The sequence below is a fragment of the Vipera ursinii genome (assembly GCF_947247035.1).
Source record: "Vipera ursinii genome assembly, chromosome: 1".
NCBI lineage: Eukaryota > Metazoa > Chordata > Lepidosauria > Squamata > Viperidae > Vipera > Vipera ursinii.
The window spans coordinates 206,475,014-206,487,198 of record NC_139512.1 but is presented as its reverse complement, the minus strand read 5'-3'; the positions used below and the strand labels follow the sequence as shown (position 1 = coordinate 206,487,198).

General features: G+C 40.6%; 1 protein-coding gene across 1 annotated transcript in view; it reads right to left on the bottom strand.

Moving 5' to 3' along the window:
• CTNNA1 (catenin alpha 1) overlaps positions 1 to 10,893 on the bottom strand; it is a 70,299-nt gene extending 59,406 nt beyond the window's left edge. Inside the window, exons 1-3 of the mRNA XM_083379552.1 lie at positions 10,649 to 10,893; positions 841 to 947; positions 404 to 599 (exon numbers count right to left, since the gene is read on the bottom strand). Coding sequence (XP_083235678.1) covers positions 404 to 599; positions 841 to 945 — 301 coding nt within the window. The 5' untranslated portion in view covers positions 946 to 947; positions 10,649 to 10,893. The remainder of the gene's footprint in view (positions 1 to 403; positions 600 to 840; positions 948 to 10,648) is intronic.
• Between the last annotated feature and the right edge of the window lie 1,292 nt (positions 10,894 to 12,185).

The window sequence follows — 12,185 nt, the reverse complement described above, 5'->3', positions numbered from 1 at the left end:
TATGCCAGACATGTCAAACACAAGGCCCAGGGGCCAGATCCGGCCCGCTAATTGGTTTCATGCGGCCCGCGAAGCCATCCTGGAAACAGTGAGGGAATGGCCCCCACTGCCTTGGCCCTGGCCCAGAGATCCTCCTTCTGCCAGAGACCCTCAGATCTGTCCCACTCCTGCCCAGGCCCCCATAGGCACCCTTGATGCGAACGAGGCAGAGCTGGCCACGCCCACCCAGCCCCTTGAGGGCAACTGCAATGCTGATGCGGCCCTCAATGAAATTGAGTTTGACACCCCTGCTGTATGCAAATCCTGACAGGCAAACTATTTCTTTTTTAAAAATCTGTAATTCCTGTGAACTAATTTACAAATGTGGACAATCATAAGAGTTGCAACTTCATCAAAGGTATACCTTGTTTGCGAACATCTTCGACAGCTGCTACCAGTTCTTCTTTAAGAAACTGGCTCTCCTTTGCAATTTTGTCCCCCTTTTCCAAAAAGTTCTCCGTTGCTTGCTCAACGGATGCAGCTAGAACATGTGCCTTTTTAGATCGGCCTCTTTTTTTGTTGGAAGGACCTTTGTTGCTTGTATTGACCAATGTTGTGACCTGAAAACAGCATAATATGATTGCTTGAACAAGATACCTCAAGTAACACACTCCATATTTAAGTAACAAAGCTTTAGTTTTTGGAAGATGAAAAATCTGGAAACCTTCAAAACATTTATACATCCTTGTGAGCTTATATATCTATAAATAAGTAATGTGTGGAATTTTGGGGAGAATTCTTGTGGAACCAGAACATTAATAAAAAAATAAATAAAAGGATAACCATATAGTTTTTTATTACCTGGGTAACAAGAGGTTCAAGCAGTCTTTCAACTGCCAGTGTCCTTATTTCCAGGCTTTTTGGGTCCCATTTGAAATTAACATTTCCTGTATTAATGGTAGTCATTTCTGGAAAAGAAAAGTATTAAATCATTTCAATTCTCTACACAACACAAATGTCTACTTATGCAGCAAACTCACTATAATCAATGGAGGTTACTCAAAACTAAATTCAGACTAAATAACTCTGACCCAAAATAGAGCCATTTACATGTATCATTTTGAGTTCTTCTGACCAGCCAATCAAATTGAGATTTAGACTAGTAGTTGGAATTTCTTTGTTGACCTTTACCCCAGGGAGCAACTTCGTGAGTGTCACTATGCGATCTTGCACAATAAAATTAACTGAAAATAGCTCAAGATCACACAGTGAAATTTGATTAAGAAAATTAATTTTGAGGTTGATTTTGTATGCCATCCTGAAACCCTTGTTTTAGATTAAACTTTATCCCATATTTTTCTTATCTTTCCCTTCCTATAGTTTTCTTTTAAATCAATTACTCTTTGAAAAGAGAATATCCCACCAGTTAAGTGACTTATAAAAGGAATAATCCTGTAGAATGGAAGGACTAGATACACTTCCCATTCCAGCCATTTCATGAGTTTGCAATAAAAAAACACAACAGCAATATTCTAGCTGCATTTTTATATTCTGCTGCCACAATGCTATATATAGTATATTGCACCCCACGCCCCTCACAGGGTTATTGTTGCAGGGAAAATAGGAAGTGGGAGCACTGTGTACTCCATATTAAGTTATACCTAACAAAGGCAAATACTAATTTAGTTCTAACCAAAGACTTGGATCTTCATAAAAATGCTAAGGTTTAATTACTTGTAGTTGTAGCCAATATAGTTCTACTCACTTTTAATAACAGCTATTTCCATCTAACAAAACTACAAAAGAAGTACATGGTGAAACATGGCAAGACACCTGTGCTTTTTGCAAGTATTTCTTCCCTGTAATCACAGATCTAAAAGTTTATTCAAATATAAGGTATTTTACATGCTTTAAGAAAGTTATCAATGTCGATGTCTTCCTGCTAACGCCCTTTTCTAAACATTTACTTTTCTATCACATAAAATGCAAAGAAGTTACTTGTGTACATTCAAAACCTTGTTTTTTGGGTTCTAGAGGTAATTCTATAGAAAATGTCATCGTTTAAATATACCCTATTATTTTGCTCTATAGCTAGTCTGCAACAGATGACCATAATTGAGCTGAGAATTTGTTATAAGTTGCTGCTGTTAAGCAAGGCACCCACGTGATCACTTTACTTAATGACTACAATGCCACCTCTCTTTTAAATGGAGCATGGGGTGACTGAGGGGGTGGGGGAGGTCCTGGGACAGCTGGTGCAGGCCTAGGTCTGCACTGCAGCACCAACCCAGCTCATACGCCACGTATGAGCTGGGGCTCTTGCATCCCAAGGCATCCCTTGCACAGCTTCCCACCCTGCTGGGTCCCACAGCCTTGGGCCTCCTATCTCTTCCAAAGATCATCTTTCCAAAACAGCACTCAGGTGCTTCAATGCATGGCCTTCCTCCAGAGGCCACCTTTCATCATTCTGGGAGATCACAAGAGTTGCCCATTTCCACAATGGAAGACCAGGCATCGCATTGTACGGATGCTCTTTTGGAAAGGCAATCTTTGGAAGAGGTAAGGGGAGTAAGGTGTGACTGGGCAGGGAAGAGGCCCAAGGTTGTGGGACCCAATGGGGTGGGAAGCACTCCCAAGGCCTGTGGGAAATAGGTCCAAGGAACCCACCCAGGCAGGATGAAGAGGGAAAGTTAAGCAAATGTGGCAGTTATAATGTCCCTGAGGCCAGTCATAAGGGCCTGAATTGTGATCACTGGACTATGAAGGTGTTGCAATAACTGCAACTTTGGATTCGGGTTGTAATTTCAAATGGCTGCTGAGTGAATGGTTGTAAGTCAAGGACTATCTGTATAGGATTGTACAAAATCTTCCATATTTAAAACACTGTATTTGAACACAAAATGCTGTGTTTTGATGCAAAATAGCTTAGGTTAAGTATGAAATGGATTCTCAAGCATTCTAGATATGTTTTGTCTGTGAAACAAGAGACATGCTTGAAACACAGCTGTTTGAAACTCAAAAACACTTCCAGAATGCCCAAAACAACATTTTGCTAAAAACAGCAATTCATCCTTGAAAAAATTCAGTATTTTTGCACATCTTTATTGCTTTCCATATAATGATCTGACTCTAGATCTCATTAGAAACTTGCATTTAGAAACTTGCAAAGCAAAATCAGAAGAGACTTCTAAATAAAACTTAATTACTGCAATGTGTTCAAGTATAAGGTGTATGGACAATCATAAAATAGCACATTTATATCAATTTCATTATGGAATGACATTATCTTAATAACTAAAATCCACCAAGAATCTTTAAAACATAAAATGGAGACAGGTAAGTATCCTAATATCTGCATGCGATTTAAGTTGAAAAAATATAATGCTTTTTTAAAAGTGCAATTTAAATAATTAATTTTTAATCTGAATATATGTAATTCAAAAGTGAGAGCCAGTTTGGTGTAGTGCAGGGGTAGGCAACCTCGGCTTTTTTATGACTCATGGACTTCCAACTCTCAGAATTCCATGAGTCATAAAAGTTGAAGTCCATGAGTCATAAAAGAGCCGAGGTTGCCTAATCCTGGTGTAGTGATTAAGCACCAGGCTAGAAATCAAGAGACTCTGAGATTTAGTCACACTTTAAATATCAGACCAGCTGGGTGACCTTGGACCAGTCACATACTCTCAGCCCTAGGAAGAAGGCTGTGGCAAACCACTCCCTAAACCTTGCCAAGAAAAGGGCAGGTGCCTGTGCAGGCAGTCACTAGGAATCAAAATTGATGCAAAAAAAAGCTGCAACTCAGAACTACAAAATTATACTGTCAATGAACTAACCAATTTAATTTTTTTTTAATTTTGATTATAATCAAAGTATCATTTAGTTGTTTTCAGCAAAATTTTTAAATGGTGAAGACTTCCTCAATGCACAGCAAAGCCAAACCATTCAACTGGGGTGGGGGAATCAATTCTAAGTTTCCAGTCATATTATTTAATTCTAAGTTGCCCAGTCAAGACAACTTTCCATGAAGATGGATGGATCTAGGTGGATGAACTGCAATATGAAAACTGACAACTCCCCAACCCAACTGGGTGAGTGAACTCTGTTTTCAAACTATTCAAGATAGACGATGCCTTTTTTGTCACTCCAATGTCATATTATAGCTACACATTCTCTTATACTATTCCATAATATTGGAACTTTAAACTATGGAAATAGTTGAAACTGGTCTCAAAAGCCCATTTCCTTTCTTTACATTTTGAAAGTTTATTAATTTTTATGTCTGTATCTTAAGGATGTTTATGGAAAAGAGACAAACTCTAGCTGCTGAAAATTTTACAATTACAGGAAATAATCTTATTTTAAGCACAACTGAATTTCCCCTTTGATTTTCTTGAAAACTCAGTGGTTCTGTATCACACTGAGCTTTCAACACAACGGGCTGGTCACATTCCATGGAAACTTTTGAAAGTTCCCTATTTTCTTTTTTGCACTGCTGTCCTCAATGGCTGTTCTGGTCTTTGTTTCCCTCACCATTTCTACCATTCTTTCTTTTTCATTTCCCCAGTCTATAACTTCTCATTCAGCCACCTTGCATCAGATTATTCACGGTGGATTTTGTAGTTAGCAAACCAAACATCAAAAGCAGAAATTTAAATACATGAAAACATACCAGCCAACCTTCACTCTATAGATTTCAATGAAACACGTCTGTGACATCTGTCTAAAATGTATGCAATTGTTGAGCAGATAGCAATATGGTGATGTCATTAGTCCATTCAAAAATTTTACCCTTGTTTTTTTTTCCTGGTACTTTCACTCTAGATACAGCAAAAGATACTGTAGTAGTTTTGGCAAGCAGCCTAGATGACAATTAAATGACTGCATCATTAATGAAAGTACTATACTGTACTTGTCTGGCAGATTATATAATAGCCATTAATCCTCCTATCCAGAGAACTTTTGATTACACAACACATACTCCACGGAGACTTAGTATGGGGCAAACAATAATCACAATAAATGGAACATGTTTTCTTTAATACTGTTTATTTTGAGCACTCACATTAAACCAACACTGGATGAATCAATTAACGAATGGTTCCACAATCACACAGCAACGGGGAAAAGGATATGTTACTCCTGTAAGAAAGTGTATCTGTAGGAACATCCTGAATTTAGACTTTATTTAGTGATTTTTGTCATTTTATGATAGCACTTTCATTACTCAGTTTTCCCATTTGCTCTGATGTAAAATGGTGAAAATCTGAGACTACTTTTGAAAGAAGATAAGTAACGTTCAAGGAAGTTATCCTAAGTACCATATGAAAACCTGGAAATATGTAAGAATTTCAATGGCATTTAGTGGCAATTTAATATTATGGACACATATCAAAACTAGGTAGATACAGTATATTTGGAATTTTTTTTCTCAATGCTGAACAGAAAGTTATTAAAAACCCACCTTCAATACAAGACAGGAGAAATTGGTGGGATATATTTTGTTACTTTCTACTTGAAGCACACATTGCTGTAACATATTTAGAATAGCTCCTTCTGGTATAATTATTGCAGTAAGCATCTCTCTTGAATTCTCTGCCAAGTCTTTTAGCTTATAATGCCTAAGCATGCCCTTAAGAAAACCTCCTATGGAAATACAATACGAGTCCTTATCACTGACAAAGAATATCCTGCAACTTAAAGGGAGAATAGTTTCCATATCTGAAAGGAATCAATCACAGAAGGGGCACACGTATGAAAAGTGCTGTTTGCTCATAAATCAATCTGAATACATATATAAAAAAATTATGCAAACACACAACTCAAAATGAAGGTCTCTAAAATGATGCCCAAGACAAATGAAATATGTATGAATATCTCCTTTGGATAACTTTAAAGCGCTTCAGATTTTTAATTTTAAATTAAAAGGAGAAACTTCCTGATAGAACAATTAATCAGTGGAACCACCTGCCTCCAGAAGTGGTGAATGCTCCAACACTGGAAGTTTTTAAGAAGAGACTGGACAGCCATTTGTCTGAAATGGTATAGGGTTTCCTGCCTGAGCAGGGGGTTGGACTAGATGACCTCCAAGGCCCCTTCCAACTTTATTATTAGTATTATTATTATAAATTTGTTACAAAGCAAAATGACAACTTTTAGCATTGTCATTATTTCACAAAAACATTGTGTGGCCCACAAACAAATTGGAAAATAAAAACAGTGAACATCTACAATTTAATTCTTTATTAATGCACCCATTTCCACACAAAACCATTGGGGGGGAGGGTAGAAAGGATGCCAGAACACTATAATTAACTGTTCATCCCTTCATTGCAACTATTTTTTGAAGAAGCTTCTTATAGAAGACTTATATCACCCTCAATATACTCCCAAATTTCAAAGCTCATAATTTAACAAATGGAAACAAAGCCCCAAACAGATGTTAAAGTCGTGCTTTAGAGTCGTAAAAGGAGTAGTGTATAGGTTAAAAAGGCTTTTGTTATTTTCTTAACTAACCCTTCTGAAGCAACTGCACAAATATGAAGAGATACTATCAAACTCTCTACACAACCCCTTTTGAAACACAAGGCTAATCAAGAAGGCATCCTCCAGTACTAGAAAAATATCAAATCATACACATAGTACACCAGCCTTAACATTTATGGATATTTATTACTACTTTTATTTTATATGATTTGGTGTCCCCATCTCCAACAATTCTGGGTGTCTCACAATTCTAGAGAATAAGGAAGTGACCTTGATTAAGATATTCAAGGTGTGCTGCCTATGAAAAAAGGGGCTGAAACATTTTTAGGTCCAGAATGAATAGTTCAGGCAGCCATTTCCAGAATTCACTGACAAATAAGGGGGAGAATATAAACAACCAGAGTTGCAAGATTTTGTTATTGCAATCCAGAGGTCTTCAAACTTGGCACTTTTATGACTTGTGGACTTCAACTCCCAGAATTCTTCAGCCACAACAACTTACCAATATCCAATAATCAACAGAGTCCCCATTCCAAGGCCTGGGAGAATGCCAAGATCTATTTGGGCCCCTGGTAAGACAGTAGGACGGGAGCCATCTGGGTGTTATGGGATAAGGTAACCTCATTCCCCAAGGCATGCATTGAGAGATATTGTTTGAGCAAAGAAACCTGGAGCACACCAAATCTGTCAGCTCAAATCAGCTGGGAAGACCCCAAGGAACATAAGCGATCCCTTAAATCAGGGGTCCCCAACCCCTGGTCCATGGACCAGTACCAGGCCGCGGCATGTCAGCAACCTGTCCGCACAAACAAGCAAAGCCCCATGCACCCTCTGGTCTCCGGTCCGCAGAAAAACCTCTCTCCAGGGAACCGGTCCCTGATGCCCAAAAGGTTGGGGACCTCTGCCTTAAATAACCATCATGTACGGTATTGTAGCTCATAACCAGCACCCTGAATTGTACCTAGAAGCAACCTGGTAATCATTGCAGCTTATGGAGTCACATGGGCATATAAAGGCATTCATTCTGGACCAATCAAAACTTCTCAATGGTCTTCAAGGGCAATTCCACATAGTGTGTGTTCCAATATACCCATATATTTGGCAATGTCATATCAGAATATGAATTTTCAGTTTAGGTGAATGCCTAATAAGATAGCCGTCCATTTCTACTCTTGACACCACATTATCTTCTAAAACAAAACAGGCTGGAAAAGCATTCCCTACCTCTAATCTGTCATATTAAATCACAATCTAGAATACTTCATTTCAGATAGTTTTCACTTTAAAATCTTGAACATGCATATCACATATTACTGATAAGAAACTTTATTACTTTTTAATTGAAGAGTTCCCAACATCACTTTATAGCTACCAATACAAAGAAAAAACTAATGTAAGAATCTTAATGAATTTATTGGGACTGTATAATTTTAAAAAAATCATCTTTGCCTTATATATGTGACTGTTTTCTGCTTCTTGCTTCACACAGTTTAGCATTTGGGTCCAAATTGTGGACCTTAGCCATGTCTATTTTTCAGATGTATGCAACAAAGGGCAGTTTGGTTATGCTAGAACCAAACATTCTTATCCAAGAGGGGTTCCAAAAGCAACTGTTCAAAGTTGGGCTTCTCTCTTTGCCAGTAAGAAAAAGAAGAAAGTATACTAAATATGCACCAAGTGGAGAAAGGGGGCAGAGATGACCAAGGGGGTGAAGAAATATTAGATTAGGACAAATAAGTAGTTAAATAAGCAAAAATCTGATGTATTTCATCACAATATCTCTACTAGAGACATAATAGATGTTTTTGTAAAACATACAGCTGGAAAAAAAGGAATGCTATTTTACAGTTCTACAAAATAAAAATAAAAAACAGAAAAGCAACAGAAGGTAAAAAAATGTTTGGACACAAAGTTACAGATATACCCCATAAGCACAGACAAAAATTAATAAATCCCTTATTTTTATTAACACATGGATAATCTTAATGGTGTTGCAGGAGCAATGCTGAATTGCTTTCATGTGCTTCAAAGGTAAAATTATTTTTGAATCAAGCACAATTCCTGGTGTCTTCAGATACATCCTTACAGTTCTTCTAAGTGACATTGTGGAAATCTCTCTTACAATATCACCATTACTAACACATCCTGGCCTTTGAAAGTAATATTCAGGTGATACAAAAGCTGTGAAGTGGCAGGATTTCCTATCACACAGACTGTACATGACTGTTCCTGCACTCTTGTTTAGATTTCAATTTACAGAGCCAACAGGCCCATGTAAAATATTTGATAATATTTATATAAAATTTGCCTACTATATTCAATAATATACCAGAATTACTGACATATTTTTAGTTCTTGAACCATAATAGACACTGATATCATAACACACAAGCTGCGAATGTTTCATGTCATTACTCAACTCCAGGTACTTTAATATCAAGTCTGTAAAATCACCTTCTTTATCAGAAAATATACTCAACTTCTTCTCAGGCTCAGCAAAAAATACTTACAAGATTACAATTACTTTTCATAGTAAAAATATTCATCTTTGATTAATGCTACTTATAGAAAAGGAAGTTTATGGGAAAATAACAGAAACTGTCCTGGCCATTCAAAAAGCAGATTTGAATTTTTTTAAAAAAACCCTATCAGAACAGATTTGTGAAACTTGGAATATTTCAGTAATAGATAACAGAAGCCCAGGCTAATAATGGTTTAACGCAGCAGCTAAAAAAAAATATGAAATACTATTTATCCATAAAGATTTCCAGCGATTGTTTTATAAGCTGTTTCCCCCCCCCCCGCCCCCGCAGACCTTTATATATCAAAGTAAGATTTAACCAGAAGGATTTAAGACAGTTTTCCGAAACCTGCTCCTCTTTGACAAACCTTTTTTTTCCCCTTTTTAAATTAAACCGTGTACTGCAGGGGTCTTCAAACTTGGCCCTTTTATGACTTGTGGACTTCAACTCCCAGAATTCCTCAGCCAGCTGGCTGGCTGAGGAATTCTGGGAGTTGAAGTCCACAAGTCATAAAAGGGCCAAGTTTGAAGACCCCTGGTGTACTGTGTAGTTAAAACCAGCTTTAGATGACCGCGGAGCTAATAACTGCTTAGCGAGCGCTTTCGTTGCTTTTAACACTTAGCGGTTTTCAAAAAGTCCCTGAAAAGTTATTTTACTTTCCATTGGGAACGAAGGCACCCACGACTTCCTACCTCAGCTGCCAGCGACTCCTCACGCTGGTGGTGTACGACGGGAAAGGGAGTCTTTTTTTCCCCTCCACCCTCCTCCCCATTAGCTCAACTCGCGTCCTGTTTCCTGTTTTTTTGGGGGGAAAGGTCCCATTTGCACTAAGTTACCTCCTCTACAGCAAAAAAAAAAACAAAAAAAAAAAAAAACCGCGAGACACGGCAGCGCGAAACCCGCCAAGAAACTTCTGACCCTACTTTCCACACAAGGCAGATGAAAGTCAGTCTCTCCTGCCGTGTCCCGGAATCAGGGGTAGGCAACCTCGGCTCTTTTATGACTCATGGACTTCAACTCCCAGGAATTCTGGGAGTTGAAGTCCATGAGTCATAAAAGAGCCGAGGTTGCCTACCCCTGCCCGGAATGAACAAACTTAAAGATGGAGGGGGGGAGAGAGAGAGAGAGAGAGAGAGAGAAACCGGCTTCCTCGCTCCGCCTGCCCTGCCCTTCCCCTCCCTTCGGAAGAGGAATGGGGACACCGCCCGGGGGGGGAGGGGGTAGGGAGGCCGCTGGCGGAGGAGGCGAAGAGAACGAGAAGCAAGAGAAGCCCCCCCCCCGCGGCCAGTTCCGGGTCTCCTCTCTCCGCCCTAGCCTTTATGGCCAGGGGTCTTTCAAACTTGGCCCTTTTATGACTGGTGGACTTCGACTCCCAGAATTCCTCAGCCAGGCATGCTGGGCTGAGGAATTCTGGGAGTCGAAGTCCACCAAGTCATAAAAGGGCCAAGTTTGAAAGACCCCTGCTTTACGGGGAAGGGAGGGGAGGGGGAAAGGGAAGAAGTTAAAACTTAAAGGGAGACGAGGCCGCCCTCAGTCCCGTCGCTGTTAAGGACGGCCCCGCCGCCACTTTTTCAACTTTCCAACTCTAGCCCAAGAAGAGGCCCAAGCCGGACAAAGCGACGCCGCGCCATCTCCAACCGGCCTCGACCTCGACCGAAAGTTACCTGCGGCGGCTGTTTAACCCCCTCCGCTGTGGCGACGGCGATTTAAGCGTTGGCTTTCCCACCGACAGGCCCGCCTGGCTTGCTTTTCCTTCTTTCCTCCAGCCGGCGCTTTGTCTCGCGGCGCTCGTCGGTTAGGTGCGGCCGCCTCGCTTGGCCTGGTCCTGGGCTGCCTCCTCCGCCGCGTCCCGTCCCAAACTCAGCCCGAAAAAGTCCGCACGGGAGACGACGAGGAAACGGACTCTTCCGGGCACCTCCCCCTGTGCGTGTGTGTGTGTGTGTGTCGCTTTCCCGGCTCTTCTCAGCACCGCCCTCTGCTCCTCGCCGGCTCGTCCCAACACCGCCCTCCTCGGCCGCGTTTGCTTCCCGGCCCTTTCCAACAGCGCCGGCTCTTCCGAGCACCACCCGCCTCTGAGCGGCAAGCAGGCAGAGCCCGGCCTTTCTCGAGAGAAGCGCGCGGGCGGGCGCGCGCAGGAAGTGGGTGAATCAGGGCGAGAGTTTCAGGTGAGAGTTTTTTTTTTTTTTTTCAGGCTTGGCGCGGCCGGAGAAGGAACCGTATTCCGAAGATTCCCGACGGGCGCGTGTGTGTGTGTTTTTTTTTGTTGTAACACACCTTTTTATGGACATAGGGAAGTGTGTGCTTTCCTCGTTTTCCATATACGGTCGGGAGCGCCTGCGCTTCTTTTTGTGCAAAAAAAACCCCAAACCCAACGAAACACCCGTGAAATCCAGTGCGAGCGACGTCACGCCTTACGAGAAAGGCATTTTGCGAAAGAGTCGAGGGAGACGACTTCCCGTGGAAGACTTAACCAGACTTCGGAAGAATTGCTTTTAAAGTGCGCTCTAAGTTAAAACAAGAAGGTCAAGTAAGAGTTTTACAGAATTGGAATAAATATTCAGTTTGATCGCGACTGGTGAAGTGGAACTTTGACCGTATGGATGGTAAAAATAAAATAAAATAATGCCCTAATACAGGGGTAGGCAACCTCGGCTCTTTTATGACTCATGGACTTCAACTCCCAGAATTCCTGAGCCAGCTTGGCTGGCTCAGGAATTCTGGGAGTTGAAGTCCATGAGTCATAAAAGAGCCGAGGTTGCCTACCCCTGCCCTAATAAATTCGATGGCCTTTAAGCTCCCTCTTTTTATTTGCCGCAGACAGCAGACGGCCATTTTTCCAGAAACTTCCTTGATAAAATTTATTTATTGAGAATGCTTACACCTCACTGTTCTTTTTAAAGAAAGAACTTAAGACAGCATAAAGTTGGGCCAAAAAAAATCAACAATAAAATACAACTTGAGTGCACTGGCTAAGCCTGATTGCCAGCGGAGCAGAAAACAAGGCCAGCTCAGCCAGTTTTATTGTCAGATAAGCTTTTATTTATTTTGTTACAAAGATTGGTTCTTTCTGCTTTTTAACAAACTCTCCGGATCCTTCTCATATTCGATGCATTCTTCAGGTAGTACACCTGGACCTGGATAAATGCTTGTTGATGTTGATTTGGCAACTTTTTGCAATCTGGACGTCTTTAAGCATATTCA